Source organism: Pyrus communis, chromosome 12 (assembly GCF_963583255.1).
Source record: "Pyrus communis chromosome 12, drPyrComm1.1, whole genome shotgun sequence".
Classification (NCBI taxonomy): Eukaryota; Viridiplantae; Streptophyta; class Magnoliopsida; order Rosales; family Rosaceae; genus Pyrus; species Pyrus communis.
This window is the reverse complement of record NC_084814.1, coordinates 24,570,521-24,598,116: the sequence shown is the minus strand read 5'-3', so window position 1 is coordinate 24,598,116 and position 27,596 is coordinate 24,570,521. Positions and strand designations below refer to the sequence as shown.

At 39.1% G+C, this 27,596-nt stretch overlaps 5 protein-coding genes across 5 annotated transcripts; 4 read left to right on the top strand and 1 right to left on the bottom strand.

Annotated features, from left to right (window-relative positions):
* Positions 1–730: 730 nt before the first annotated feature.
* Positions 731–2,089, top strand: LOC137710350 (uncharacterized). The gene is made up of 2 exons (XM_068449302.1): positions 731–1,254; positions 1,739–2,089. Exons 1-2 carry the CDS (start codon positions 832–834, stop codon positions 1,910–1,912), a joined length of 597 nt encoding a protein of 198 aa, XP_068305403.1. The 5' UTR covers positions 731–831; the 3' UTR covers positions 1,913–2,089.
* LOC137710351 (non-specific lipid transfer protein GPI-anchored 10) lies at positions 1,738–3,377 on the bottom strand. The gene is made up of 3 exons (XM_068449303.1): positions 3,032–3,377; positions 2,789–2,890; positions 1,738–2,612 (listed from the first exon to the last, which is right to left on the bottom strand). Exons 1-3 carry the CDS (start codon positions 3,375–3,377, stop codon positions 2,461–2,463), a joined length of 600 nt encoding a protein of 199 aa, XP_068305404.1. The 3' UTR covers positions 1,738–2,460.
* Positions 3,378–11,367: 7,990 nt separating this feature from the next.
* Positions 11,368–15,279, top strand: LOC137710349 (aluminum-activated malate transporter 9-like). The gene is made up of 6 exons (XM_068449301.1): positions 11,368–11,820; positions 12,331–12,468; positions 12,600–12,869; positions 12,988–13,124; positions 13,228–13,374; positions 14,048–15,279. Exons 1-6 carry the CDS (start codon positions 11,433–11,435, stop codon positions 14,774–14,776), a joined length of 1,809 nt encoding a protein of 602 aa, XP_068305402.1. The 5' UTR covers positions 11,368–11,432; the 3' UTR covers positions 14,777–15,279.
* Positions 15,280–15,611: 332 nt separating this feature from the next.
* Positions 15,612–20,173, top strand: LOC137710348 (serine/threonine-protein phosphatase 2A 65 kDa regulatory subunit A beta isoform-like). The gene is made up of 13 exons (XM_068449300.1): positions 15,612–15,736; positions 16,027–16,443; positions 16,759–17,005; positions 17,141–17,253; positions 17,392–17,471; positions 17,640–17,781; positions 17,917–17,997; positions 18,097–18,201; positions 18,678–18,860; positions 19,162–19,254; positions 19,449–19,588; positions 19,672–19,738; positions 19,859–20,173. The coding sequence occupies exons 2-13, from the start codon at positions 16,051–16,053 to the stop codon at positions 19,976–19,978; spliced, it is 1,764 nt and encodes a 587-aa protein (XP_068305401.1). The 5' UTR covers positions 15,612–15,736; positions 16,027–16,050; the 3' UTR covers positions 19,979–20,173.
* A 925-nt stretch (positions 20,174–21,098) lies between these two features.
* Positions 21,099–26,693, top strand: LOC137710329 (coatomer subunit alpha-1-like). The gene is made up of 5 exons (XM_068449276.1): positions 21,099–21,251; positions 21,373–21,598; positions 21,939–22,433; positions 22,714–25,740; positions 26,420–26,693. Exons 2-4 carry the CDS (start codon positions 21,391–21,393, stop codon positions 25,659–25,661), a joined length of 3,651 nt encoding a protein of 1,216 aa, XP_068305377.1. The 5' UTR covers positions 21,099–21,251; positions 21,373–21,390; the 3' UTR covers positions 25,662–25,740; positions 26,420–26,693.
* Positions 26,694–27,596: the final 903 nt, after the last annotated feature.

The window sequence follows — 27,596 nt, the reverse complement described above, 5'->3', positions numbered from 1 at the left end:
GCTTAGTGTAATTTTCTTTTCATTTGTAAAGTGAGAATTTTTAAGTTTGATTTTCATAAGAATCGACTTTGATATTAAATTATTATGACAGACTTATTGTGCGACTTTAATACAAATCTCATACCGTTTAATATAAAATGTTGTTGCATAATCCCTCACTTCCTAATGTAAAATATCGTTGAATAAAAAACAAATATGGCTTCTTTTTTTTTTTTTTTTTTTTTTAATCTAAAATGGTCCATGAGATTGACATAATTCTTTATTTTGGTCCATGACAATAAAAATTGGTAGAAGTGGTCTCTAAATTTGTCCACTATAAATCATTTTGGTCATTTCCTGAAAAATTTGCCAATACCCTCGCTATATTGTCACATGAACGATCACGTGAGCACATTTATAAGGGTATTTTTGTCAAACTAACCCCTCCACTTAACGAGGATATTGACAGATTTTCACGAAACGACCAAAATTATTTATGGTAGACAAACTCAAAGACCACTTCTATCGATTTTTATTATTACGGACCAAATTGAGGAGATGTCAATTTCAGGACCACTTTGGCAAGCCAAATCAAATTAAGTATGAGAAAATAAACAATACACCACATCACTGCTTGGGCTCATAAGATGGAACAATAGTTTACTAACTGGACCAAAGTGGACGGACCGGATGATCCAATATGGAAAACAAATCTGGTCAAGTTTATAGAAAAACATCCATTATCATCTTCCCACGCTCATTATCTCATCCACACACGCTGAAGAGATATTTGGACTCTGATCATTTAGCTTTGAGCTGCTAAGAGCACAGGGATTCTCACTCTCCTCCCTCATGGCTCTAGCCATGGCCAACAGTGGAAGTTCCACCGGCGGAGCTAGAGTCCTTTACAGCAGCTCCACCACCAGACAGTATCCCTACACCAACCTCTCCTCACAACGCCAGCTCCTCTTCCCTCCCTCCTCCAGAAGAGCCCTTCACGTGGTGGCAGCCAAGAGATTCACGTCCAGAACTGGAAGGACCGACGGCAAGAACAGGAGGAGCAACACAACCACCAGAGACCAAGAACAAGACATGATGGGGTCGCAACGAACGGCTGAGATTGAAAACGTCGGTGGTGGGGCTGTGGGAAACGTTGATGATGGGTATTTCTTGCCTAAGCTTCCCGGGGATGAGCCTTGCTTTTGGGAAGGTGAAAAATGGGACTGGCTTGGATTCTTTGTGGAGTACTTGTGGGCTTTTGGTATTGGCTTTGCGGTTCGTTCACTACTGCTCTTTGTTAATTCGTTCATCAATTTTTGTCCTTAATTTAATGTTGGGTGTTTATGTTCAATGACTTGTATGTAACAAATCGATGATTTCAAAATAATTTAGATTTTATTAATGAACCGTCTATTTATATGGTACTTATGAATCAACTAAGCAATTACCAATTTGATTGATTATTTTGCTAGAATGATCCTTAAATAATGAATAAAAACAAATAGATCCAATTATAATTGTGTACCACGAAAGTTCGTTAATCACAACTTGATAGACACTAGTTAAGGGTGCACTTCTTTGTCGATATATACACTGCAATGCGGATAAGTTAAAATACATAACAATGCATAATTAGATTAAAATACCGTAGTTGTGGCATTCCTTGTGTACGTAAATTTCCCGCCCACTTACGTTCTTTACAAATTGAACGCTAATGTTTGACCCCCGTCCGTTTGTTTGTTTTTGTTTTTGCCTGCAGCTTATTGCTTGTTTAGTTGCTGCTACTTCTTACAATGAAGGAGCAACTGATTTCAAGGAGACTCCAGTCTACAAAGATTCGTTCCAGTCTCGGGAGTTTTTGGAAGAACCGGAGGCATCCAACCCGGATGTCTTCGAATCCAACCCAACCGAAGTGGCTCCTAGTTTGGAATAGTTTCTCAATGAAATACGTGATACAATCCTAGGCAAACAAACAGTCTGTCGTAGTTAAATATCTCTGTTTGTAAGGTGACTTTCCACATCTAAACATCTTTTTTTCTTTCTTTCTGAATTGTATTTTATGATCTTGTACGATGTTTATCAAATTGTCAGAGATAGCATTGTTTGTGGATGTATCTGTTTGAAGTAGAGAAAACTTGTGTGTTACCGGGTGTATACACATGTGTCTACATCTCTCATCACACACGGGTGTATACTTCTGATAACAGGGCATAATCTCTGCTCACTGTAGGCCGGTCTATCATCTCTGGTTTGCACCATCGAAAAACAGTTCCACAACACTTAAACAAAACCTAAGTAAGCTGAGATCCCATATATAATTTGACAGTCACCACTGTTTTTATTCAAATCAATAGAAGTTCGATGCTATCTAAATAAAACCGTAATGAAATAAACTCTCGGTCCTAAGTTATAAGTAAAATCTCTAAACACAACATAAAAAACCATCCAGATATTAATATGGTGGTATAAATATGATCATGTTTAAAATGGAACGCCTGCCACTGGAAAACCTGCCACAGCGAAAGCCACTGCAAGATAACTTCCCATCTTCAATTTGGTCCCAGCATTTGCAGTTCTGCTAAACCCTAACCCCATCGTTTTGGGTATTGGTGCAGTTTGAGGCATTGGAGTGGCTGAAATCCCAAAAAAAAATACCAAGCCCGAATTCAAGAACTTAGAGGGGATAGTAAAAAGACTAAAATAAGCGAACTCAAATTACGTTTAGATTGTTATTTAATTTTTGAGGCATTATATATTTTGTAAAATTAGAGGGATTGCACAAGAGTTAGACATTTTTATTTTTTCCTACCAGCAATTGTAGAATTAGCAGCAGATGAGTTGGTGTTTTTCCCCAGAGGGGGATCTTGAGAACTAGGTGAACTAGAAGGCACAAGTACAGGTATCCCTGCACCTGCAGCAAAAAGTTCGAAAAAAGATTAGAATAATATGAATTCATGTAAGATTATGTAATGACACAGAACAGTGAACAGAGCTGGACTCAGAATCGTAAAAAAAAACCCTATTTTTCTTCAAAATCAGAAATTACCCGAACAAGTAGAGATGTTGACTTGAAGGCTACAAACAACGGGAAGCTGGAGAGCACGAGTGGTGTTGATAGGGAATGTGCTCACGGTAGTATCGTTGAGGAAAAGGCAAAGGCACTCTGGCTGCTGGCTGTAGAGCAGCTTGAGGTTGTCACAGCATGATTGTGCGGGCGACATGCCAATGCCTTGCACGAACGGCACACATGGGGCCAGTGGAAGAAGCTGCGTGGTGCATTGAGCAATGGTAGGGTTTTGTGAGAGGACGGGTGGCGGAAGGGAAACGAGAAAGAGGAGTAGAGTCAGAGAGGAAATGGAGAAAGGATCTTGAAGCAGAGAGCTGTTAGGGGAAGCCATTGTTGTGTTCTCATGTAGAAGAGTTTAAAAATGACCAAATAAGGTGTAAATTAAATAGACGAATTCTGCATGTTTTGAATGTGATGAGTTTCTTCTGCATGTATGGTGTGTGTTATTCTCTGCATGCATTTCTTGCTGTCTTTTGAGCATCTGTTGCTACATGCACTTCTTGCTCTATTTCCCCAAGGTGCAAACTGACATGTACATTCAACTTCAAAGATTAACGAAAAGAAACTGTTATTGGCATGTCAACAATGTCATTTCGCACTCCTAAGAAAAAATTACGCATCGAAAAGTGCATGATCACCTTGTTGAAGTGCCAATAATAGTTCTCTAATAAATTTTGTAAATTGACCTCAAAATTTTGCTTGTCTTTGCAAGCAACTATTTCACAACTCCAGATGATATAAAACAAACAATTCGATCAATTAAGAATTTGGTACTTTTCAATACCTTAGTAGGGTTAGGGTTTAGATCGATTGCAAAGTGCTGAAGTTTCGAGAGATTGGTCATGTGAACAATACTGAAATTCGAGTCCTCCAAGGATATGAATTTTGATTTTATCTCCTTGTTTAAAGAATGTAATCCAATTTCAAATAAGGGAGCTAGCTAGAAGGATCACTATCCAAAATAATCAAGCACAAAAAGAAAATCATTTGCGCAGTTAATATGATTTAATTGTTCTACCTAGAAATTAAAAACTTCACTTTCTTCCCCACGTACGTTCTCCATGTAAATACTGGATAAAACGAATTTCTCCAACATAAAGGTGATTGCAGTGAAATCAATACAGTCGGACCACTACTGTTTCATGATTCTGATTTTCCACTTACAATTTTCCACGATAACTACTACAAGGAAAGGAAATATGAGCAAGAAATATTTAAGGCCATCAATGGACTCACCATTTTTGTCAACTTCAAAATGAATTCCTGTCAATTTCCTCTGCTGTTACGCAAAATTTTGCGTCTTGCTGTCCTAAAGCTTATGCAGCTCAAAATCATACAGATAAGAACTTTCAATCAAATATCTGATTCGATTAATTGGTAGGTGAACTGAAGCTAAGCAGATTTAATTAACGCGGTTAGCTAATTAGCTGCTATATATATATATATATATATCACTATTCTATATGTGGTGATGGTATAATGGTTTATTATGGCTTATCATTTCCTGTGCTGATAGATCAACAAAGCAAAGTCATGTCTCCAACTTCATGGGTTAAGAAGAAGTTTGTTCCAATGAAATTCCACAAGAAGGCCAGTAAAAGCCGGCTACTTCCTCCAACCGGCTCTTCTGCTAGAACCAGTCTAGAGATGCAGGCAGTGGTTATAGGTGCTGATTTTCGATGCAGCAAGTGTCGAAAGAGCACATCCCAGGTGATATCGGATGTTGATGGTAAGAGTTCTTTAAAACCTTTAAAATGATCTGCCACTCAATCAAAAAAACTTCTAATGTACTCGTTGATGAGGTTTTGCATTTCTTGCAGATGTGGATTCCATGGCAGTACATCTTTTGGATAAGAAGGTTACACTCACTTGTAAACCAGTCCGTAAAGGATCTCTAAGAAAAATCTCGGCCTTCTGCGGAAAACTGTCTCACAGAGCGTTAAGGACTGCGAGGCTTTATACGCGTCACTGATTCCGCCAAAAAATCGTTTCTGATAACGAATTGCCCTATGCATGTAAAAATTCCAAGTATTTGTGTTTCCTAAACCCTTAAGTTATGATCATTATCTGTGATGTTGGGTGAGGTGGTGTTACAATAAAAATATCCTTGGGTCTATCCTAAATAAAGAGACACATGTAAAGCAGGTCTCCGATCACACCATTTCTTAATCCTAAATGGTATGCAACTGTTGGGGCTTAAAAAGACTTCACTACTTTGAAGGTGTTTATCTCACAAAAAAGAATGTGAATGTAATGCAGTGAAATTGATAGACAAAAAAAAAGAAAAAAAAAAAACACTCAAAATATTATTCAAAATTTTTATTTTACACTTCTTCGCTCTTTTTCTCACTTCTTGCACTCTTACATAGCAATACACACACACACACCTATTTATAGGTGTGGTTTTGCCGACTTTCCTTGGTGCACCGACTTGAGTATTGCTTAACAACCACACAAATTGCTAGCTTTGGTCTTTCTAGAAAAGACTACATTAGATATAGTTTAGATATTTCTAGATGGCTTAACAGACTAGGGCTTTGCCGGATATATTTTGATATGCATGCATTCCACCGACATGCTCTTGCTAGAATTATCTAGCATTTGAATCATCCATTGTGCTTGTGTTGCCTTTTCGACATGGGCTGGACCTGGCTCAAGATAAGATTACAATTCAACAGTAACAACGTAGGATTTATATGTAAATATGGTACTTATTAAAAATAAGCTCGAATACGGCTTCTCATAATTAGAATATGTATATATTTTTGATCTGGTTTGGTATGAAATGAACTTATAATCATAGAACTGACTCGATCATCAGATAAAATTTTATAAATCATAAGTTCATAATATATGTTGGCGATTTCCATTTTGGATGGAACAAATTAAACTACTGATTCTTCGATTCCAGTTATTAATAGGTTCCCTACAAGCAGCCTAGAAATTTTTAACATAAAATTAGATATAAACTCAAAAGCATCATGATATACATTGAAGATGACTAGTAAATCAAATATGATTTGTGTAAAACAAGCCTATACAGCCATTTCTTATATTGGCTGTTCCTTAATTCCAAAGGCAAGATTAGAGAGATAAATAATACAAAAGAGAGAATTTTGAAATCCCAAAAGGAACCATTAATTAGAGTCAGTCAACTAAACTTTCCACATTCACCAGGATTAAAGCATTTACCATGAATTTGGAAAGAGAAAAAAGGTGTATTCAGAAAGGTGATGCTTTTCTATTGGCATATATATAGTTATATGCGCTTCTGAAAGCAAGAAAGTTATTATGCTCTATAAGCTTTAGTGCACACGGGAAGTAAAAAAAGTTCAAAAAAACAATGCAAACATGTCAAGAATATAATGGAAAAATCTAGCCACATTGCCAGCGGATACATACATACATATATATATATATATATGTGTGTGTGTGTGTGTGTGTGTATCTTTACTGGGTGGAAGAATCAGATCCCAAGATGAACAGTCCATGAATTAATGAATCAACAGAATCAATGTAACCAGCTCATGACACTCTCCATTCATCCTTTTTGGTTTTCTATAATATCACATTGCATCATTGCCTTTAATATCACCATTTTTTGTCGTCCATTCGAGAGATTTGGATTCTGCAGCAATAGTACACATCTCTCTCTCATTACGATTTCATGGCAGACAAGGTCTGCTTCAATTGACATTTTTTTGGGGTCAGGAATTTCATTAGTTTCTAATCTTAGTTATCTTCTGTATGATCTGATATTGATTATGCATGTCCAGTTCTGCTACATGCTGATGAGAATCCATATGGACTGCAATGGTTGTTACAGAAAAGTAAGGAGAGCAATTCTCGATATTCGAGGTGAGAACACTCTAATCTCTAAACTCTTAGCTAGCTAGTAAAGTTGGCTAGAGCAATCTTCTCCTTGCCGGCAGTTTAGATTAGATTGTAAACTCTAAATTTGTTTGTTCATGATTTTGTTATGCATAGAGTTGGAGACTCATTCGATAGAGAAGAAGGAGTGCAGGGTGAGCGTCTGCGGCAGATTTATACCGCAGGACGTAGCGATCAAGATAAGGAAGAAGACAAATCGCAGAGTTGAGATACTCGATATACAAGAGCTTATGAGCAGTAACACCAATGATCAAGAACACCTTCAAGATCAGACGCCACATACGCCTTTGATCAGTTCTTGGAATAATGTCGTCTCGTACCCTAACCAAGTTGAAACTTTTTGTACAGAATCACACCACCATTAGACTTGAGTCGCCTGATTATTATTAATTTGCGCATTTAAAACTACTGTAACCATCTTTCTATCTTTCTTTACAGAGTTGGAGTATGCGGGATAACTTGTATTACCTTAAGTTTAATATGAGGTTAGAGAGACTGGTCAAGTTTGGTATACAATATTTATATCCAGTATTTTATTAAGAGACTTAGGTATTTTACTTTGAGGCCAAACTACGTTTTATAATCCCCGTAATTTCATTTGATCTTCGACTTAACGATTCATAGTTTTGACATAAGGGGAGTCTCGCAGTTTGTTTAAGATTTCAACTTAAGAGAATCCATTCAATTAACAAAATGAAACTGACGTTTTTGTTAGAATATTTTTTTTTTTGAAATATCATACGAACTTATACACATTTTTTTCAATTTTTCATACAAACTAATATTTTAAGAAACTTGTCATATCAATATTCTAAAATTAAGAATTTGTCATCTCACGCTAACTCCATTAAGTTTTTCATTAAAAAAAAAAAATTTCAGAGTTGTTTCGGACTTTTGACCTCATTTTTGCAAATTCTTTTTATTTTTATTTTTATACAAAAGTATATGTACACAAAGGGTGGGAAAATAAATTGAGGGTGGGAGAATAAATTCAGTCTGAGCTTTTGACCTTTTCAAAATTTCTGTACTTCTCTTTAGTACAAACCTAAAAACTTTGGCTAGTAAAATCAACATGTCAAGTTTGTTTTAAAAACTTATGATGAGCTACTAAAAAATTATATTAGGTTCACTGATAAGGGGTTTAAAATCCCCATTCAATTGTAACCCTAGTACAATCCCCAATTCGATTTCTGATTTCAGTTTATGGTGTCAATGCTCATGATATTTTATTTTGATTTCTACATGATCTACTAGCTTAGAATCAGAGAGATTTTTCAATGGTACCTGAAACACAAGACGGGATACCAAATGCCAATATATAATTAGAGGAACATTTGTAATTTTTTTCCTCTAATTGTATGATAAAATGCGGTGTTCTCCCATATCTTGACATACTAGAAAATGTGGCTTTTTTTGAAAAAGAAGTGATATAGTAGATTTCATTTCATCATAAATTGCATTACAAAGGTTGATCCATCTCTAAGCATAGAGCTACACACAGTCCTTAACAAGTATATCAGTTAAGATATTAGGTGGGGAACCGGTCCATTCACAACTTTGCATCAAAGATGGGCCAACTTTTGCAAGGCGATGAGCAACAGGGTTTGCGTTTCGACGAATGTGGGTGATATTTGCTTCAGTGATTGTGTTGAGTAGAGCTTTGCAATCCTCCACAACTTGTCCGATGGGTGACAAATTGAGGGTAGGATCCCTTAGCGCCTCTACAATCTGAAGTGAGTCTGTTTCAATAAAAAGGAATTGATAACCCCTGTCCATCGCCCATAGCAAACTTGCCCTCAACACCATAGCTTTCGAGAGCAACGGGGAGGATATATTTTCAGAGCTTCCGATACAAGTAGCCACAAAAATACCATCACCATCCCTGATAATAGCACCAAAATCAACAGCAAGGCTCGTTGCATTCCATGACCCGTCAACATTCAACTTGAGCCGCCCCTGGGGTGGGACAATCCATCTGGGGGTGCTTCTCAATATGTTATTCTGTTCCTCACTTGCGTTTGTGGTTCTAGTAAACTCCAGCCACCATTGAATAACACTAGTAGTGCATACCTCAGGAGAGTTCAGCTTCTCGTCCCAGAGACTATGCCCCCCCTCCCCCAGCCACCATTGAATAACACTAGTAGTACATACCTCAGGAGACTCTAGCTTCTCGTTCCAGAGAGACTGTGCACCCCCCCTCACACACCAAAACACGAAGTGTGAGTGTTCCTCAAGAGTGGACCCACCTGCGAGCTCATTCACGCACATTTCGCGTAAGAGCAAGCCTAGCGTGGGCAGTTGCTCGGGGGACGGGGGAGAGAAAAGGGGCCCGAGGCCCCGTGGACCGGCTCCAGCGTGGGCAAGCCCGAGTGAAAGTGGAGGCCCGAGCTCCGGGCCCATGGAGAATTGCCAGCCTCAGAGCCTGAGGCCCTGTGACGCTAGCCCTGGCGTCAGGCCTTATTTAATTTTTTTTGTGTCTGGCGCGTGCACCCCACTCGCGCGTGGGGGCGCGTCGCCGACACAAAATCAGAAAAAAAAATTTACTTTTTCAGTTATCGTTGGGAAGTCACGTGGCTTCCCACGGTCCGTTCGATCTCAACGGATATTTAATTTGGATCGTTCGATCTCAACGGTAAAAAAAAAAAAGTCTTATTTAATATCCACCGTTCGATCTGAGATCAACGGTGGATATTAATATGCTTTATAAATAAAAAAATAAAAGAAAAAATAGTTTTAAAATTAAGAAAAGTTACCGTTGTGGCACGTGGCACAATCTGGAGTGTTGGAATTCAAATTTTTTTATATCCAACGGTGGATTATATGGAGGATTCAGAAAGGATTAGGTTGTACATAATGCCACGTGGCATGCCGTCATTCGTTAAAAATCTGATGGAAATCTATCCTCAAAGATTGTGAACAGATTATGACACGTGGCGCGACGTGATTGGTTAATAATCTTACCAGAAATCCATCGCCAATAATTGTATTTTCGGATAATGACACGTGACATAACGAGTACGATTAAAAAATTTATCGGAAATCCATCCCCAATAATTGTCTTTTTGGATTTTATGACAAGTGACGCAACGACAACGATTAAAAATCTTATCCGAAATTACAAATAAAATTATTTTGTATTATTTAATAATACTTCGGATAATGACACGTGACGCAACGAGAACGATTAAAAATCTTATCCGATATTACAATTAAAATTATTTTGTATTATTTTATAAATAAAAAAAATACTAATATTTTATTACCTATTGTCAGGGCTATTGAAGTGTAACGGTAGAGATGCAAATGCTATTGCCAGGACTATTACTGTTCATTAAGGGCAATTACTGTTCATTAGGTGGATTGAATAGTGCTTAGCCTGGGGGAAGGACTCCAGCGCTGGAGTTGCTCTAATGGCATTCCTTCATTAGGTGGATGGTAGATTCGCCATATGCACCACACAATCCATATGTGGCTTTGTTCCGAATAATCATGTGCATGAATTTGAATTGACTGTTCAATAGCCTCTGTATCAAGCTTCTACATTTATCCAGAACCACTGTATATTTTGCTCCAACAAGTCAAACAGGTGACGACATCATTTCCTTTGCTGCTGGAGGAAGTACGAATCATTACGAAACGCGTTCGAAAGATAAAACCTTATCCGGATAAATTTAACGGCGCTGCCAAACTCCGTCAAATCAGTAAATTGAAACCCGCGGCAATTTCTTTGCACCTTCCGTACCTATATTATTGGACCTCTCTCGTTAATTTGGTTACATCCGGCCAAAATAAAAGTTTCGTTAAAAAAAAAAATATATACATATATATATTTTTGTTTCTCAAATAATACAATTTTTAAAAATTATATAGTTATTATTAATACTCTAAAAATCTAATTATGCACTAATAATGCTTACCCTTTTATGTGTCATATCTGACCAAATGCAAATAAGATTGCTCGAATGCTTTGGTTCGAAGAACCTCATGATATAATTACAGATCTTTTTTTAGACGATAGTACAAACTTTGTAATTTTGTTGGTGCATGAAGCTCTTTTTCCTTTAACCTAGTTGAAATCTTTGATAAATTTTTTATTGTTAAATGCACCCATCTTTTTATATATACATATCATTTTTGTTGTATCAATGAATATCATATTTGTTCTAAAAAACTATTAAATAAAACGTAAATTGACATAACACAACAATTTCGTACTAAAAGTAAATACACACTGGAAAAAGCACTCCAAATTTCTAGAATATAACAAAAAAAGACAAATAACAACAAAATTTCTTTAGATCCAAACCGAAACATTTTCTGAAGCAATAAAAAGTAAGTAAATAAACAAATAAATAATAAATAAATAAATAAATCCCAAAATAGTATAACCACATGTCTCCAAGTTCAACAAACACAAGCTCATACTTTCTTATTTTGTAATCAACTTTTCTTTCCTCTACTGTGTTACAATTCCACTTTCCCTCTTCCAACAAAAATGGCAGCAAAATTGGGTTCCTTCAAGTACACTTTCCAGGAGAAGAGAGAGCGGTTGCTCTCCGTCCAGAAGGGCTACTCCTACTCCGAGCTGGGTGGCTTCCCCAACATCGAGGAGCAAGACCCGTCGTCGGGGTCTACCCGCTGCTGCACTTTCCGATCAGTCTCCGACCGAATTGTCGGCTGGTGCCGAACCGTGCAACATGTCTGGAAACGGGCGGTTCGGATGGGTCAGTCCGATCCGAGAAAGATCATCTTCGCCGCGAAGATGGGTCTGGCGCTGATGATCATCTCGCTGCTCATCTTCCTCAAAGAGCCGTTCAAGCAGCTCAGCCGCTACTCCGTCTGGGCAATTCTTACCGTTGTGGTGGTGTTCGAGTTCAGCATAGGTAAAATTGCTGTCTTGCCCATTCTCTTCGTTTTCGGGTTTATTTAGCAGTTTCATCATCTGGGTCTTCGTCCTATTGGTTTTACGGCGGAACCTTAACTTCCTTCGGCTCATGCTTTTAAGCATTTCTCTGTTTTTATTGGATATTACTTTTGATTTTTTTGCAGAATTTGAGTTCTTTGTATGTAGATTTGTTTATTTAATGTGGAAAGAAACGAACTTTACTGTGGTGAATTTAATAAAGTGTAATGTAATCAGTGAAGGGAATTGGAAAAAGCATGGAGCTCATGATTATAATAATTAATTGAAGCTAAAGTTTTTTCCTTCTTTTTGGTTCACGGGAAGTTGTTATTTAGAAGAATGAATTTTTGAGACCAAAAATCTTTCTTTTGTATTAACAATGGTTCGAAAGGTAAATTCTTTTTGTTACTGTTGGGCCTTCGACTCGATTTTGTTCTTAGCCGGGATTCAAGTGCATTTCTTTTACACTGCAATCTGCGTTCTTATGCAGGAGCGACTCTGAGCAAAGGATTTAACCGCGGGTTGGGGACATTTTCGGCTGGAGGCCTGGCTTTGGTTGTGGCAAACTTATGTGGGCTAGCTGGAGAGTGGGAAGAAGTCGTTATTTTCGCTAGCATCTTTATCGTAGGTCTGGATTTGCAACCAGTGTACATTTTTGGTTTTTGTAATGTCATTGAAAAGTTCAACTATATGCTAGACTTGCTAGTTGCTAAATTTTTGTTTGATTTTCATTTTCGTGACATATTATGCGGTTGCTAGGATTTCTTGCAACTTATGCGAAGCTGTACCCGACAATGAAGCCTTATGAATATGGGTTTCGGGTGTTCTTGTTGACATTTTGTTTCATCATGGTATCTGGGTATCGGACAAGGGAATTTGTTCATACAGCTGTGTCTCGATTCTTTCTCATTGCACTGGGTGCTGGTGTTGGTTTGGGAGTAAATATATGCATTTTTCCCATCTGGGCTGGTGAGGATCTGCACAACTTGGTCGTAAAAAATTTCATGGGTGTTGCAAAATCACTGGAAGGTTCGTTTACTATATGCTTTGAATTTGTTGGACATTGTAAAATCTTTCTCTTTTATATGCCAAATCCCAGTTTTGTCATTACCAATTTCCTTTGCTGACCATCTTTATCATTTTTTAGGTGTTGTTAACAGTTACCTTAATTGCGTTGAATATGAGAGGGTCCCTTCCAAGATTCTTACCTATCAAGCTTCCGATGATCCACTCTATAGTGGCTACAGATCTGCTGTGGAATCTACAAGCCAAGAGGACACTCTGGTATTTTTCATTGCAATATGTTGATGATTGGCAATTCACGGCATTAGCATATTTTTTGGTTTTGGTTTTGGTTTTGTTTTAAACTCATTATTTTTATTTGAAGATGGGATTTGCTATCTGGGAGCCACCGCATGGTCGATACAGAATGCTTAGATATCCATGGAAGAACTATGGAAAAGTGGGTGGTGCACTGAGGCATTGTGCATTTATGGTCATGGCATTGCACGGATGTATACTTTCTGAAATACAGGTACTAACCATGTCCAACTACATCGTGAGGCTATTAGTAACAGAGATTTAGTGTTGTTTTTTTTTTTTTTTTTTTTTTTCCTTTTCCCATTTATCTGTGCTTCTAAAGATGGTTTGATATAGCATGGCAATTTGCTCATTTGAAAAGCAGATCCTTCTAATTTATCGTTAATTGTGTTTGTTTGAGAACGTGTAATTTCTTTCCCACGTCTGTGACCACAATGGAATTTGTGCACTCAGGGTGTTCATAGATTTGTTTGTTGCTTAAATTTATCCTCGTGGTCTACCTTTGCCTGTTAATTTGAATTGTGCGTAGATTACCATAATTTAAGTTTTTCTTGCATACACATGAATTGCAAGGAAGCTCATTGAGTACCGGTAGTCATGGGATCCATGATCTTTTCATTATCATGCATGGGAAAGTTTTTCCTGCAACACATCTCCGGTGTTTTGGTATTGAAGAATTCTCGTTGAATGATCTATTTGTGTGGGGTATAAATACTGTATTTCTAATTTTCTACGTGGTATCTCATTTTGTATGTTCATCTTGTTTATGTGTGCACCTTTAACATCTTCATGATTATGGTTTTTCTTGAACTATCTATTTCTTTGTGTTCATTTATTTGAAATGTTTTAATGTCTTTTTACTGAACCACTGGTATGTTTATATGTAGGCTCCTGCTGAGCGAAGACAAGTATTTCGTAGGGAACTTCAAAGGGTTGGTTATGAAGGTGCCAAAGTTTTACGTGAACTTGGAAACAAACTGAAAACAATGGAGAAAATAGGTCCCACAGATATACTCAATGAAGTGCATGAGGCTGCAGAAGACTTACAAAAGAAAGTTGACCAGAAATCGTACCTGCTTGTTAATTCAGAAGGCTGGGAGATTGGAAGTCGACCAAAGGAGCTGGGAGAACCTCAGGACTTATTGAACGTGGATGATGAAGAAAATTATTTCCGGGAATACAAATCCCTTAGTGAAGCTGTACTTGATCTTAGTTCTTTTCCTGTGCCACAAAGTTGGGATAGCCAGATGCCCGCAAAGCCAAATGGCGTAGGCTCCGTACCAACTGAAGTCAACCACTCGAACCTGCCCGCAGGTGTTTCATCAGGAAGTATGTTCATGAAACAGATATCGTGGCCTGCAGGACTTAAATTTAAGGCTGATGAACCGCCAGTAGCGGAGGAATCCAAAACCTATGAAAATGCTAGTCAGTTGTCATTAGCCACATTTACATCCCTGTTGATAGAGTTTGTCGCAAGGCTTCAAAATCTTGTAGACTCATTTCAAGAACTAAGTGAGAAAGCACATTTCAAGGAACCTGCCGAACCACCAGAAATCTTAGAGCCACCTCGCGGTCGCAGGTTTTGGACCCGATTGCTCAACTGTCTGAAATCCTGAAACCAGCAAGCGGCAGTACGATTCCGCTTTATGGAGATCTGCTGCTACTGCTAGTTCAGTTCCAAAATACAACGGCGGCACTGATTTCTTCTGCTGCTGTCAATGTCATCACTCACGGCTTTCTTATTTATCGATGGCAGGTGAAGTGATCTCTATTTGGTTGATAAAGTAAGCATATAAGCCGCGCGGAGATGGTGATACCTCCGCCGGGGAGGGGTCGGATAATTTGCAGGCTAACGTTAAGATTACTCAGATCAATAGGGGATAATGAAACTGTTGTTTTCTGACTAACACTGTTTACTGATATTGGTGGTTTTAGTTTTTGCTCCACCAAATTGTAAGATAATATAATTCGGAGTCAACAACTTTTTACTAGGCTCTGTAACGCCCCTGTATCGCGAACTATGTATACATCTATATATATATATATATAGATGAAATTATTTCAATATTTTTCCAGTGTTACTAATACATGGTTATTGGCTTATATTGCGTTTCAATTCCTAATCGAATTCAATACCTGTATTTCATACGGCAGGTCTTGAGTTTGATTTCTGACGTTAGTGAATTACATAATGGTGGCAAGGGAGGCTAAAATGTCTCTGAAGTCTTCACGACGGCTAAAAGAGTGGATTGCCGTGTTAAGCCACCATGTTTTCTGAAAAAAAAGAAGAAATTAGACTTGACTTTCTAAAACTAATAGTAGAGACAAAAAATGGGGGAAAACCGGATCCGGTGCTGCCCAAATTAGGACACGGGAAATGAAAATCGGGTCGGGCAGGATCCGGTCCTTCCCACCGTAAAATGTTTGGTAAAAAACAAAAGGGAAACAATACTCTCTCTCCTCTCTCTCTCTCTCTCTCTCTCTCTCTCTCCCCTTCTGGTTTCTCACCCAAAAGATCTGTCCCATTTCCAACAGTGTATCCTTCTAGATCGAAGCTCTGCAAACAAAGCCCTCAGGTAATCCACTTCTCTCTCCTCTCTCTCTCTCTCTCAATCTGCTTGTTTGCGCTTTGTTCTACGGATCTTGTTGGAAATCGCTTGAGATATGTTTTTATTTTTTGCTAAGCATTGTTTAATTGAATTAGGGTCCGTAGCTCTTTCTTCAAGTAGAGGAATTTATGGAATTCGTTTCAATTAGGGAGTAAAAGTTAGGGGAAAAGTCGAAAACAATCGAAAATTGTTACCTGTATTTGATGCAGAAGTGAATTTTTTCTTAAGTTTGTTGGAAATTTGTGTTTTGATTTCAGTTAGAGGCATAATTTGTAGAAAAGATGGCTATGGTTGATGAAACTTTGTACCCGATTGCCGTTTTAATCGATGAGCTGAAGAACGAAGACATTAAGCTCCGTTTGAACTCAATCCGGAGGATTTCCACGATTGCCCGTGCACTCGGAGAAGAGAGGACCAGGAAGGAGCTGATTCCTTTCCTCAGCGAGAACAACGATGACGATGATGAAGTGCTTCTGGCAATGGCGGAAGAGTTGGGGGTGTTTATCCCCTATGTGGGTGGTGTGGATCATGCCAACGTTCTGCTCCCGCCTTTGGAAACGCTCTGCACTGTTGAGGAAACATGTGTGAGGGACAAAGCGGTGGATTCGTTGTGTAAAATTGGCGGCCAGATGAGAGAAAAGGACTTGGTTGAATATTTCATTCCTTTAGTTAAGGTTAGATGATTTGGTCCTATTCCATTATTTAATTGTAGTTGTTTGCCTTCTCATTACGCTTTCACTCTGGACACATGATCCTGTGGTTTGACCTGGCGGATTGGGTTGTAGAGTGTATATAAAATGCCATGGTAGTAGGTTCACAATTCAAAAGTTTCGTTATCTCTTTTATTTTCTTCCCAGTTCATAAAATGTAATTATTCACAAAATCCACTAGAACTTATATTTTGTTCACGTTATCCCTATGAGAATCTTTACCTCAGTGCATTGGAATGACTTATCTGTATTTCTCTCCATGCATCATTTTGAATACAGAGACTTGCTGCCGGAGAGTGGTTTACAGCCCGAGTTTCATCCTGTGGTTTGTTTCATATTGCTTATCCTAGTGCCCCAGAAACTTTAAAAACGGAACTACGGACGACATACAGTCAACTGTGCCAAGATGACATGCCCATGGTTAGGAGATCTGCTGCAACTAACCTGGGAAAATTTGCTGGGACTGTAGAAGCTGTGCACCTCAAAGCTGACATAATGTCTATATTTGAGGATTTGACGCAGGATGGTATGTGTGTCTTCTCACTCTTGTATAAAATTTTATTATCATATGCCAATATTCTATCTTTTTCTTAAAGACGGTTTTATTAATCTTAGCATTGGTATTTAGTATGAACTTGTTCCTGATGAATCTTGTTTTCAGATCAGGATTCTGTTCGGTTATTGGCTGTTGAGGGTTGTGCAGCTCTTGGGAAGTTGTTGGAACCTCAAGAATGTGTGGCCCATATTCTTCCTGTCATTGTTAACTTTTCACAGGTATATCATATTTCTTAGTGTTATTATTGCATGCGGTAATGAGCAATCTTTACACTTTGTTTATTCTGAATTATATAAATTGCAATATTAGATGTACTCTCGCCAATATTCATGATGCAAACTTGTTCTTTGGACCAGGATAAGTCTTGGCGTGTTCGGTACATGGTTGCGAATCAATTATACGAGCTGTGTGAAGCTGTTGGTCCAGAAGCTACAAGGTAGTCAGTTTATTTTGTGGCTTGGCTTTTATTGTGAATACTGTATTACTTGGATTAGGATGTTGTAATTATGTAAATGTGAATCAATTGCCCGATCTCTCTCTCTCTCTACCTACTTTGTTGAGTTCTAAATTAATTGATGAGTGTGGTGATGTTGGTATATATTAGGTCGGACCTGGTGCCTGCATATGTTCGGCTTCTTCGGGATAATGAGGCTGAAGTACGAATAGCTGCTGCAGGAAAAGTAACTAAGTTTTGCCGAATTTTGAATCCAGAACTTGCCATTCAGCAGATCCTTCCTTTTGTGAAGGTTACACATCTCACCTAATGTGTGGATTATATTTTCCCTAAGCAGTTTGTTGTTGAAGTTTTTAGGCAATTCTAAATACTGTTTAGCTTTTGCTTGTTTGAAAATGATATGACTTATTATGTTTGCCTGCCATAGGACTTGTCAATAGATTCTTCCCAGCACGTTCGTTCTGCATTGGCATCAGTGATAATGGGAATGGCACCAGTTTTAGGAAAGGCAAGAAAATTTTGGGGCGTATTTAATTCAAATTCTTACTTAGAAGATAATTTTTCTCCCTCTCATTATATGATTGGTACTTTCTTTTGGTGGCTGCAGGATGCAACCATAGAGCAGCTGCTGCCTATTTTTCTCTCTCTTCTAAAAGACGAGTTCCCTGATGTGCGATTGAATATTATCAGCAAGCTTGATCAAGTCAACCAGGTTTGTCACAAGTTTTTCTATCTGTATGCTTTACATATCTTTTTTCTGTGTGTATCGAACTGGTGGTGTCAAACATAAGATTTTATATATTGTACATACTAATATGTGATGGTTGGACTGTGTGGTAGTCAATTTTGTTTTGGATTCTCTAGGAAGGTAGACCTGTTTAGTAGCGTACTGCTTTTATATGAAACATAGCTAGCATTTGTGCTAAGGCAATGTTGATGAATCAGAAAAAGCTTTTGCAGTATGGTGCTAAATTTTTACTTTTACAGACTGTAATGGTGATCTGATAAGGAAATTTTAGCATTTGCAAAGGAACATAGTATAAACACGAGCAACTCAATTGTTGGAGTTTTCGGATTTAAGAGACGCAAGAAAGGCTTTAAATTCTGAAATCATGGTCATTAAGTGTATTAGTTAAAGTTTTCATATTGAATTTGAAAAAGTCGTGGATATATCACTTGTTGATGCAGGTAATTGGGATTGATCTGCTGTCCCAGTCTTTGTTGCCAGCAATTGTTGAACTTGCAGAGGATAGACATTGGAGGGTTCGGCTTGCGATAATAGAATATATTCCTTTATTGGCAAGTCAGTTGGGTGTCGGGTTTTTTGATGATAAGCTTGGGTCTCTTTGCATGCAGTGGTTAAATGATAAGGTTAGTGCGGCTTCTGTTTTGAGTAATGATGTTTCTATATCTCGTGTTTATCTCGTCTCAAAAAATCAAAAGAACAAGAAAAGGAGTGATGTTGATGCCTGTGTTGTTTCTTTTTCATCATCATAAGCAATGAATTTGCTGCCTATAATGGTTTCCTGGTTATGAAGTAAAAACATAGGATTCTTCTTTCTGGGTGGTTGACAGCTGGTGCCGTTTCAAATTATATAAACTGTAATCGGTGACGCAGTCTTGCCTTGTTTTAGATCTGTTTTACTGACAAAACTTCTGATGATGATGGTAGGTTTACTCAATACGTGATGCAGCTGCTAATAATCTGAAGCGCCTTGCAGAAGAATTTGGCCCTGATTGGGCAATGCAGCATATAGTCCCACAGGTTCTCTTTCTTTCTTTTCCTTATTCTGAAAAGATTAGATATGGTTATGTCTAATAAGCTGTAGTGACATATTACTAAACATGGTTATCGGACCCAGCCTTGTTAAGGGACTGGATTGTTGAATAGTGTTCTTTTGAATTCGAAAATCTCTTGACATGGTAACTAAACAGTTGAAATTGGAAATCTCTTGAAAGGTTTTGGAAATGATTAGCAACCCCCACTATTTGTATCGGATGACGATTCTACATGCAATATCCCTACTTGCCCCTGTTTTGGGATCAGAAATCACTTGTTCCAAGCTTCTACCGGTGGTAGTCACTGCATCAAAAGATAGGTATAGATTAGAAGCTATTAAGTTAAATTACGCTTCTTGTTTGATTTTATTTGCGCTGGTGGGCTGAGAGTTGCTTCTTGTAGGGTACCAAACATCAAGTTCAATGTGGCAAAGGTGTTGCAGTCAATTATTCCGATAGTTGATCAGTCGGTAAGTAATAAAAATCTCTTCATTTGATACTCCGAACGCACACGAGCATAAGATTCAAAACACAATACGCAGATCGAGTGAAAGTACTGAAAGGACTTATGCATAATACGCTTTGCGCAGGTGGTGGAGAAAACTATTCGTCCTTGTTTGGTTGAGCTTAGCGAGGATCCCGACGTTGATGTAAGGTCCTTTGCTAGCCAAGCCCTTCAGTCAAGTGAACAGGTCATGATGACTAGCTAGCGAGGTAGTCCTTAGTTTGCACCTCGTTTAGTTTTTTTGTGGACCACGAAATTCAGATGTATCTTTTACCCTCTTGTGACGCAGAGGTGGTTTTCGTACGCTCAAACGATTTGCCATGATTTTGATTCTTTAGTACATTTGTTCACATCAGTGTTAGTAATGTTGTATCCAAATGTGGCGTTGGATTTTAGTTTCTTCACCTTTGTAATGGGTTGCGAAGAATGATTTTCCTTTCCTTAAGAGTCTCACGGTATTAGCAAAACCGTTCACTAAATGGTTGTTCAACAAAAAATTTGTGACTATTGGTCATTTAATTCATCAAAACGTTCAGGTATGGTTATTTTCGTTAATTTCGTCAAAACTTACGTTCAAATGAGGCATGTGCCACATACTTGAGACTGAATGGAGGGGCAAATATGAAAAATTAAAATGAGAAAATTCTAGCAATGGTCTTTTAATTTTAACGCAATTGGAATAATGGTTTGTATTAATGGTCTTTTTATTATGACTTATTTTGATGGAAGTTTTGAAGAGATGACGAAGATAACTGTAGTGGTAAGACACGGTTATCCATCCCTCCTAGAGGTTGGGAAGATTCACATAAGCATTTCAACTTTCCTTTGGCCACATGTCTGGCTTCCAGACCAGCAGCAAGATTCAAACTCGAGACCTTCAGTTTTTAGTTTGAAGGAAATCTATCAGTCCGTCCTTTACCATTTGGCTATTAGTGGTTATTGGGTGTGGTAAATTGGTTAGGGTTGTGCTATCTATACACCCATTTTTACTTTTCACACACTCTTTATTAATTTCTTTCTGTTGATCTTTTTCAATTCATCCGATCTGACGGCCGAAAACCAAAAAGATGTAAAAAGAGGTGTGTAGATATCACACTCCAATTGGTTATTGTATATTTTGCGAAAAATTGTCATAACTCGAAGTCAATTGCTCTCTCCGGTGACGCACTTCTACTTAATCAAGTCCATCGGATTCCAATCCAACGGCCACCGTCATCTCGCCCAATACTCTGGTGACGCAATTCCACTCGATCACGTCCTTCCAATACCAATCTGACGGCCACAATCACCCAGAACAACGCCATAAAATTAATTAGTAAATAAAATCCGTCTTCTCTATCTAAATTTAACTCACCATTTGTCTCTCTCTCATCTTTCTCTCTCCATAGATACAAAACATGCACACATCGGCCTCTGGAGGTAAGTTTTGGATGCATTGGTGAGAAATTCGGATCCCTCACTCACTGATCGGATCGAAGGTACGATGCTCATCACAGTTAGGGTTTCGATTCAGATCTTTCCCAATTTTGTTCCCCCTAGGTTTTGCGTTTTGATGAATTTGTGGTCTGTTTGGTTTTTATGCGATTCGATTGGGTGCAGTGACCGCGGTGGTGAAAGATGTTGACCAAGTTTGAAACGAAGAGTAACAGAGTGAAGGGACTGAGCTTCCACCCAAAGAGGCCGTGGATCCTCGCGAGTCTTCACAGTGGTGTGATCCAGCTATGGGACTACCGTATGGGGACGCTCATTGATCGATTCGACGAGCACGATGGGCCTGTTCGCGGCGTCCACTTTCACAAATCTCAGCCCCTCTTTGTGTCTGGAGGTACCGAATTCATATCTGAATTATTATTTTTCTTTTAATTTTGTTTGGATTTTGATGTATGCATTTGTCTTTTCGCAGTTAGATTTGGTAATTTTTGTATCTGGTTTGATTAGATCTAGGTTGGCGGCAACTGTGAATATGAAATTAAAAGCGTAATTTGAATTTGTTTTGAATAAAATTGAAATTGACACAAACTTAGCCAGAGTGCTTATATCCGAAAGTTTCCAAGGCTTATATTCGAGTGCGTTGAGATGGCTCTCCTTTCACTATTGATTTGTACGAATGTTACTTTTTCGTGTTACGCGTCATGTGTTGATCTAGCTGTGTTGCATTTTTACAGGGGATGATTATAAGATTAAAGTTTGGAACTATAAGATGCATAGGTGTCTTTTTACTCTCCTCGGACACCTTGATTATATCCGTACCGTGCAGTTTCACCACGAGTACCCATGGATTGTGAGTGCCAGTGATGACCAGACTATTCGTATATGGAATTGGCAGTCACGTACGTGTATTTCAGTGTTGACAGGGCACAATCATTATGTCATGTGTGCCTCATTCCATCCTAAAGAAGACCTTGTTGTATCTGCCTCTCTTGATCAGACTGTCCGAGTTTGGGATATTGGTTCCCTGAAAAAGAAGACCGTATCACCGGCAGATGACATTCTGCGACTAAGTCAGATGAACACAGATCTTTTTGGCGGTGTTGATGCTGTTGTTAAGTATGTCTTGGAAGGGCATGATCGTGGTGTCAATTGGGCTTCATTCCACCCCAACCTGCCTCTGATTGTCTCAGGAGCAGATGATCGCCAAGTTAAATTGTGGCGAATGAATGGTATCATGATAATTATTTTTCTTTTCATAATCATGGGGCATTTAACAAATAATTTTATTAAATGTTAGTCTCATAGGAGTCCATGGAACAATTTCTTTTGAGTATAAATTTTGTTCATCTGTATTACATTTTGAGTATAAATTTTGTTCATCTGTATTACAGAGGCAAAGCTTTGGTTACGTAGGCAGAAAAGATTATAGTGCTTCTGAATAATCATTTCAAGTGTGTAGGGGATACAGTGGTTTGAGTTACTGATTCAATTTGTTCATATTGTATACAGATACAAAGGCTTGGGAAGTGGATACATTGAGAGGGCACATGAATAATGTTTCATGTGTCATGTTTCATGCCAAACAGGACATAATTGTATCTAACTCGGAGGACAAAAGTATACGTGTCTGGGATGTAACGAAGCGGACTGGAATTCAAACTTTTCGAAGAGAGCATGACCGTTTTTGGATTCTTTCATCTCACCCTGAAATGAATCTGTTGGCAGCTGGTCATGACAGTGGCATGATTGTATTTAAGCTAGAGAGGGAACGACCAGCCTTTGCAGTGAGTGGTAGTTCTCTGTTCTACGTTAAAGATCGCTTTTTGCGGTACTATGAGTTTTCAACCCAAAGAGACACACAAGTTATTCCAATTCGACGCCCTGGTTCCACCACTTTAAATCAAAGTCCAAGGACTCTTTCTTACAGTCCTACGGAAAATGCAGTTCTTATTTCTTCAGACTTGGATGGGGGATCTTACGAATTGTATTTGATACCCAAAGACAGCATTAGTAGGGGTGATAGTCTGCAAGATGCAAAGAGAGGTATTGGAGGTTCAGCTGTGTTTATTGCACGGAATAGGTTCGCTGTGCTTGACAAAATGAACAACCAAGTCTTGATTAAGAATATGGCGAATGAGGCTGGTAAAAAGATCCCCCTTCCTTTTGCTGCTGATGCAATATTCTATGCTGGATCAAATAATTTGCTGTGTAGAGTAGAAGACAAAGTGGTTATATTTGATCTCCAGCAAAAGATTATTGTTGGTGAACTTCAAACCCCCTTCATCAAGTATGTTGTTTGGTCCAATGACATGGAAAGCGTTGCCTTGCTCGGCAAACATGCCATTATCATTGCCAACAAGAAGCTTGTGCATCAGTGCACTCTTCATGAGACAATCCGTGTGAAGAGTGGTGGCTGGGATGACAATGGCGTTTTCATTTATACGACTCTAAATCACATAAAATATTGCCTCCCTAATGGAGACAGTGGAATAATCAGAACCCTAGATGTTCCTATTTACATTACGAAGGTTTCTGGAAATACTATCTTCTGCTTGGATAGGGATGGAAAAAACAGGGCCATAGTTATTGATGCTACGGAATACATTTTCAAGCTATCTCTATTGAAGAAGAGATATGACCATGTAATGAGCATGATAAGGAACTCACAGCTATGTGGGCAGGCAATGATTGCTTACCTGCAACAGAAGGGGTTTCCTGAAGTTGCCCTCCATTTTGTGAAAGATGAAAGAACCAGATTCAACCTGGCTCTGGAGAGTGGGAATATTCAAATTGCAGTTGCATCCGCTACAGCCATTGATGAAAAAGACTACTGGTATAGGTTGGGGGTGGAGGCTCTTCGCCAAGGCAATGCGGGTATTGTGGAGTATGCCTACCAGAAGACTAAAAATTTTGAGAGGCTATCTTTCCTTTATCTCATTACTGGTAATATGGAAAAACTGTCCAAGATGCTGAAAATTGCTGAGGTTAAGAATGATGTCATGGGTCAGTTCCACAATGCACTGTATCTAGGCAATGTCAAGGAGCGTATTAAGATCTTGGAGAATGTTGGCCACTTGCCCCTTGCTTACATCACTGCTTCAGTTCACGGCCTACACGATGTTGCTGAAAGGCTATCTGCAGAGTTGGGAGAAAATGTTCCGACTTTGCCGCAGGGGAAAGTGCCCACTCTTTTAATGCCCCCTACCCCAATTGTGTGTGGTGGCGATTGGCCTCTTCTTAGAGTCACGAGAGGTATTTTTGAAGGTGGATTGGATAATGTTGGCAGGGGAGCTGCGGATGAAGAGGATGAGGCTGTTGATGGTGACTGGGGTGAGGAGCTGGACATGGTTGACGTTGATGGCTTGCAAAATGGAGATGTCACTGCAGGATTAGAAGATGAGGAAATGGGTGAAGGACATGAGGAAGAGGAAGGATGGGACCTTGAAGATTTGGAGCTTCCCCCTGAAGCTGACACACCAAGGGCTTCTGTAAATGCTAGTTCATTTGTTGCCCCAACTACTGGCATGCCTGTAAGCCAGATATGGACCCAGAGGTCATCTCTTGCTGCTGAACATGCAGCAGCTGGCAATTTTGACACTGCTATGCGTTTACTGAAAAGGCAACTTGGATTCAAAAACTTTGCTCTTTTAAAACCAATGTTTCTTGATCTTCACACTGGCAGCCACAGCTATCTACCTGTGTTTTCATCTGCACCGGTGATATCTCTAGCGGTTGAGCGGGGGTGGAATGTATCTGCTACCCCAAATGTGAGAGGTCCACCAGCACTCGTGTTCAATTTTTCCCAGTTGGAAGAGAAACTGAAAGCTGGTTACAAGGCTACCACAAATGGGAAGCTCGCTGATGCTCTGAAGATCTTTCTGAGCATTCTTCACACAATTCCTCTGATTGTTGTTGATTCTAGGAGGGAAGTCGATGAAGTCAAGGAGTTAATTATAATAGTCAAGGAGTATGTTCTGGGATTACAAATCGAGCTGAAGAGAAGGGAAATGAAAGATGATCCAAAACGGGAGCAGGAGCTTGCAGCTTATTTCACGCACTGCAATCTTCAAACACCTCACTTACGGCTTGCCTTGAATAGTGCACTTACTGTTTGCTATAAGGCCGGGAACATTGCCACTGCAGCTAACTTTGCCAGGCGGCTGTTGGAAACCAACCCCACCAATGAGAGTCTTGCAAAGAAAGCCCGGCAAGTGCTGCAGGCTGCAGAAAGGAATATGACTGATAAATCTCAACTGAACTATGATTTCAGAAACCCATTTGTGATTTGTGGGGCAACATATGTACCAATTTACCGAGGACAGAGGGATGTCTCTTGCCCATATTGTAGCTCACGGTTTGTGGCAACTCAAGAAGGGCAGCTCTGTACTGTTTGTGACCTTGCAGTGGTTGGGGCAGATGCTTCTGGGTTGCTTTGTTCTCCTTCTCAGGTTCGATAATCAAGCTTACTACTAAGGGTTCATCTTTTTGGAAGCGGAAGTGGTCATATCAGTTGATCAGTATCTGCTAGTTAATTGGGTAAGTAATACAAACGGTTCCAACTTTCCAGTTGATTGTTTGTGACGTCTCCTTTTCTCCTTTATTGTCTTTGATCCATTGATGAAAGTCGATGGTGTTAAAACTGTTTGTGAAATTACACTGTCCCTGTATCTGTGTGATATCAGTTTCATGTCTCCTTTCTCCTTTCTTGTCTCGTTTAGGTTGGCTGCTTTCTTTAATCAGAGGGTCATGGAGTAATTTATGCGTGTTATTTTCTGCTTATCACACTCGGTTGTTTGTAACCAATAACTTGAACATTTAATTGTTGAGGTCGTATGCTGGTTTGTAGGTGGTGCATATCCTGTTGTGTTGTAAGAAGTACTGTGATGTTTTAGTTCTGTTCTCTTCCGTCTTGCAGTTTCTTGTGCATCTTTCGGATATTAATTTTAAGGTAGATGTAGTGGAGTGTAGTCCGTTTCTGCACAACCGGGGTTTTTTGTGTTACTATTGTATTTTATGCAGTCGGCCTACTTATGTTGCACTAGGTGTTCTATGTGGGGTGTCTGCAATTTCTCTCTTGACATTGCTTTCTTGCAAAACCAATTTATTTCGACATTAATTTTCACTCTCGGTCATTCCACAATATTAAACGAGACTGCTCATTCCTTGAAGTTTAGAACGTAAACTTTATTATGCGCATTCTTTTTTCTTTTTGCAGACGATGGCGAGCTAGGAAGGGGAGGATGCCCTGTTTTTGGCAACGTTGGTGCTATTTTGTTTTTCCGACCGAGGCAAAAGCATTGGTGTATTTACTCCTAGAGAACATTAGAATTTTAGAACTTTGAGCAATTTTTTTTTTCTTCTTAATATTGAAATGGTTGTGTAGTATCAAAGCGCTCACGGTTTTTAATGGTATAGTTACTTTTAGTTGTCCAGAATTACAGTTACAGTTTGTTGTTATGATATAAATTATAATCGTATTTGAAAGATTATTGTTTTAGCACAAGCCATCTTTGATTAACTTCTTTTATTTGCCACTTTGACGGGGACGGGTCGTACGGATGGGTTGCGAGCGCCGCTTTTGAGTCGTGGCAGGCGTCGGATCTGGCGATGTCAAATTGTCACGGCCGCCAATCTCGAAGTGTGTGTGGGTTGTCTGCATCGTCAGGGCGTCGTGGGGGGCGGTGTTGTCAGATCCCTCATGAGCAGCATCGTGGGTGGGAAGGCGCGTCCCTCTTAGGCAGCATCGTGGGTGGGTCGCGCCTTCCCCTGTTCTGTTTCGCCAATTCAGTTTTCAGTCCAGTCCAATCCTATTGAGGCAGTCACAAAACCCAAACTTAGGTCCACTTAACTATCATTAAACCTTTCAGAGTATAACTCTTCTAAATTATCTGACCACACGCTTGGATGCATGTGGAATCAGCAATGGTGCAACGGGATGAAACCTAACGCTCTCTTTGACAAGCTTGTTCAAGAGTCCAAATTCGGCAAATCGCTCTCCTCCACCGTTGGATCCATTCCGATTACGGTTTGGAGCTCTCGTTGGAGAAACTTCAGAACCCTAGGATGCCTCAAGAGTTCGGCTAGAGTCCAAACAATCGCAGTCGCTGGCATGTCTAGGGCACCCCAAAACATGTCAAGTAAGATGGCTTTCGCGTTAGTTCGGTCGACGACTTCACATCCCATTTTGATATATTACCAAATGGAGTCAAATCTTGCATGTTTAAATTGTATATTACCAAATGGAGTCAAATCTTGCATGTTTAAAATGATTTTGATATATTATCAAATGGAGTCAAATCTATGTTTAAAATGAGTTCTTTACCCTGTACTAGCATCCTCTTCCTCCTAACTCCTAATCCACTTCAGTTCTCTCACACTTTCTTCTTTGTCTG

Coding starts and splice junctions, on each gene's coding strand:
- LOC137710350 (XM_068449302.1), top strand. CDS start 832: ATGGCTCTAGCCATGGCCAACAGTGGAAGTTCCACCGGCGGAGCTAGA. Junction 1,255..1,738: donor CTTTTGGTATTGGCTTTGCG/GTTCGTTCACTA, acceptor TTTTGCCTGCAG/CTTATTGCTTGTTTAGTTGC.
- LOC137710351 (XM_068449303.1), bottom strand. CDS start 3,377: ATGGCTTCCCCTAACAGCTCTCTGCTTCAAGATCCTTTCTCCATTTCC. Junction 2,891..3,031: donor TCAAGTCAACATCTCTACTT/GTTCGGGTAATT, acceptor TTTTTGCTGCAG/GTGCAGGGATACCTGTACTT. Junction 2,613..2,788: donor TGCTAATTCTACAATTGCTG/GTAGGAAAAAAT, acceptor TTGGGATTTCAG/CCACTCCAATGCCTCAAACT.
- LOC137710349 (XM_068449301.1), top strand. CDS start 11,433: ATGGCAGCAAAATTGGGTTCCTTCAAGTACACTTTCCAGGAGAAGAGA. Junction 13,125..13,227: donor CAAGCCAAGAGGACACTCTG/GTATTTTTCATT, acceptor TTTTATTTGAAG/ATGGGATTTGCTATCTGGGA. Junction 13,375..14,047: donor GTATACTTTCTGAAATACAG/GTACTAACCATG, acceptor GTTTATATGTAG/GCTCCTGCTGAGCGAAGACA.
- LOC137710348 (XM_068449300.1), top strand. CDS start 16,051: ATGGCTATGGTTGATGAAACTTTGTACCCGATTGCCGTTTTAATCGAT. Junction 17,472..17,639: donor GTTGGTCCAGAAGCTACAAG/GTAGTCAGTTTA, acceptor GGTATATATTAG/GTCGGACCTGGTGCCTGCAT. Junction 19,589..19,671: donor GTCACTGCATCAAAAGATAG/GTATAGATTAGA, acceptor TGCTTCTTGTAG/GGTACCAAACATCAAGTTCA.
- LOC137710329 (XM_068449276.1), top strand. CDS start 21,391: ATGTTGACCAAGTTTGAAACGAAGAGTAACAGAGTGAAGGGACTGAGC. Junction 21,599..21,938: donor GCCCCTCTTTGTGTCTGGAG/GTACCGAATTCA, acceptor GCATTTTTACAG/GGGATGATTATAAGATTAAA. Junction 22,434..22,713: donor TAAATTGTGGCGAATGAATG/GTATCATGATAA, acceptor TATTGTATACAG/ATACAAAGGCTTGGGAAGTG.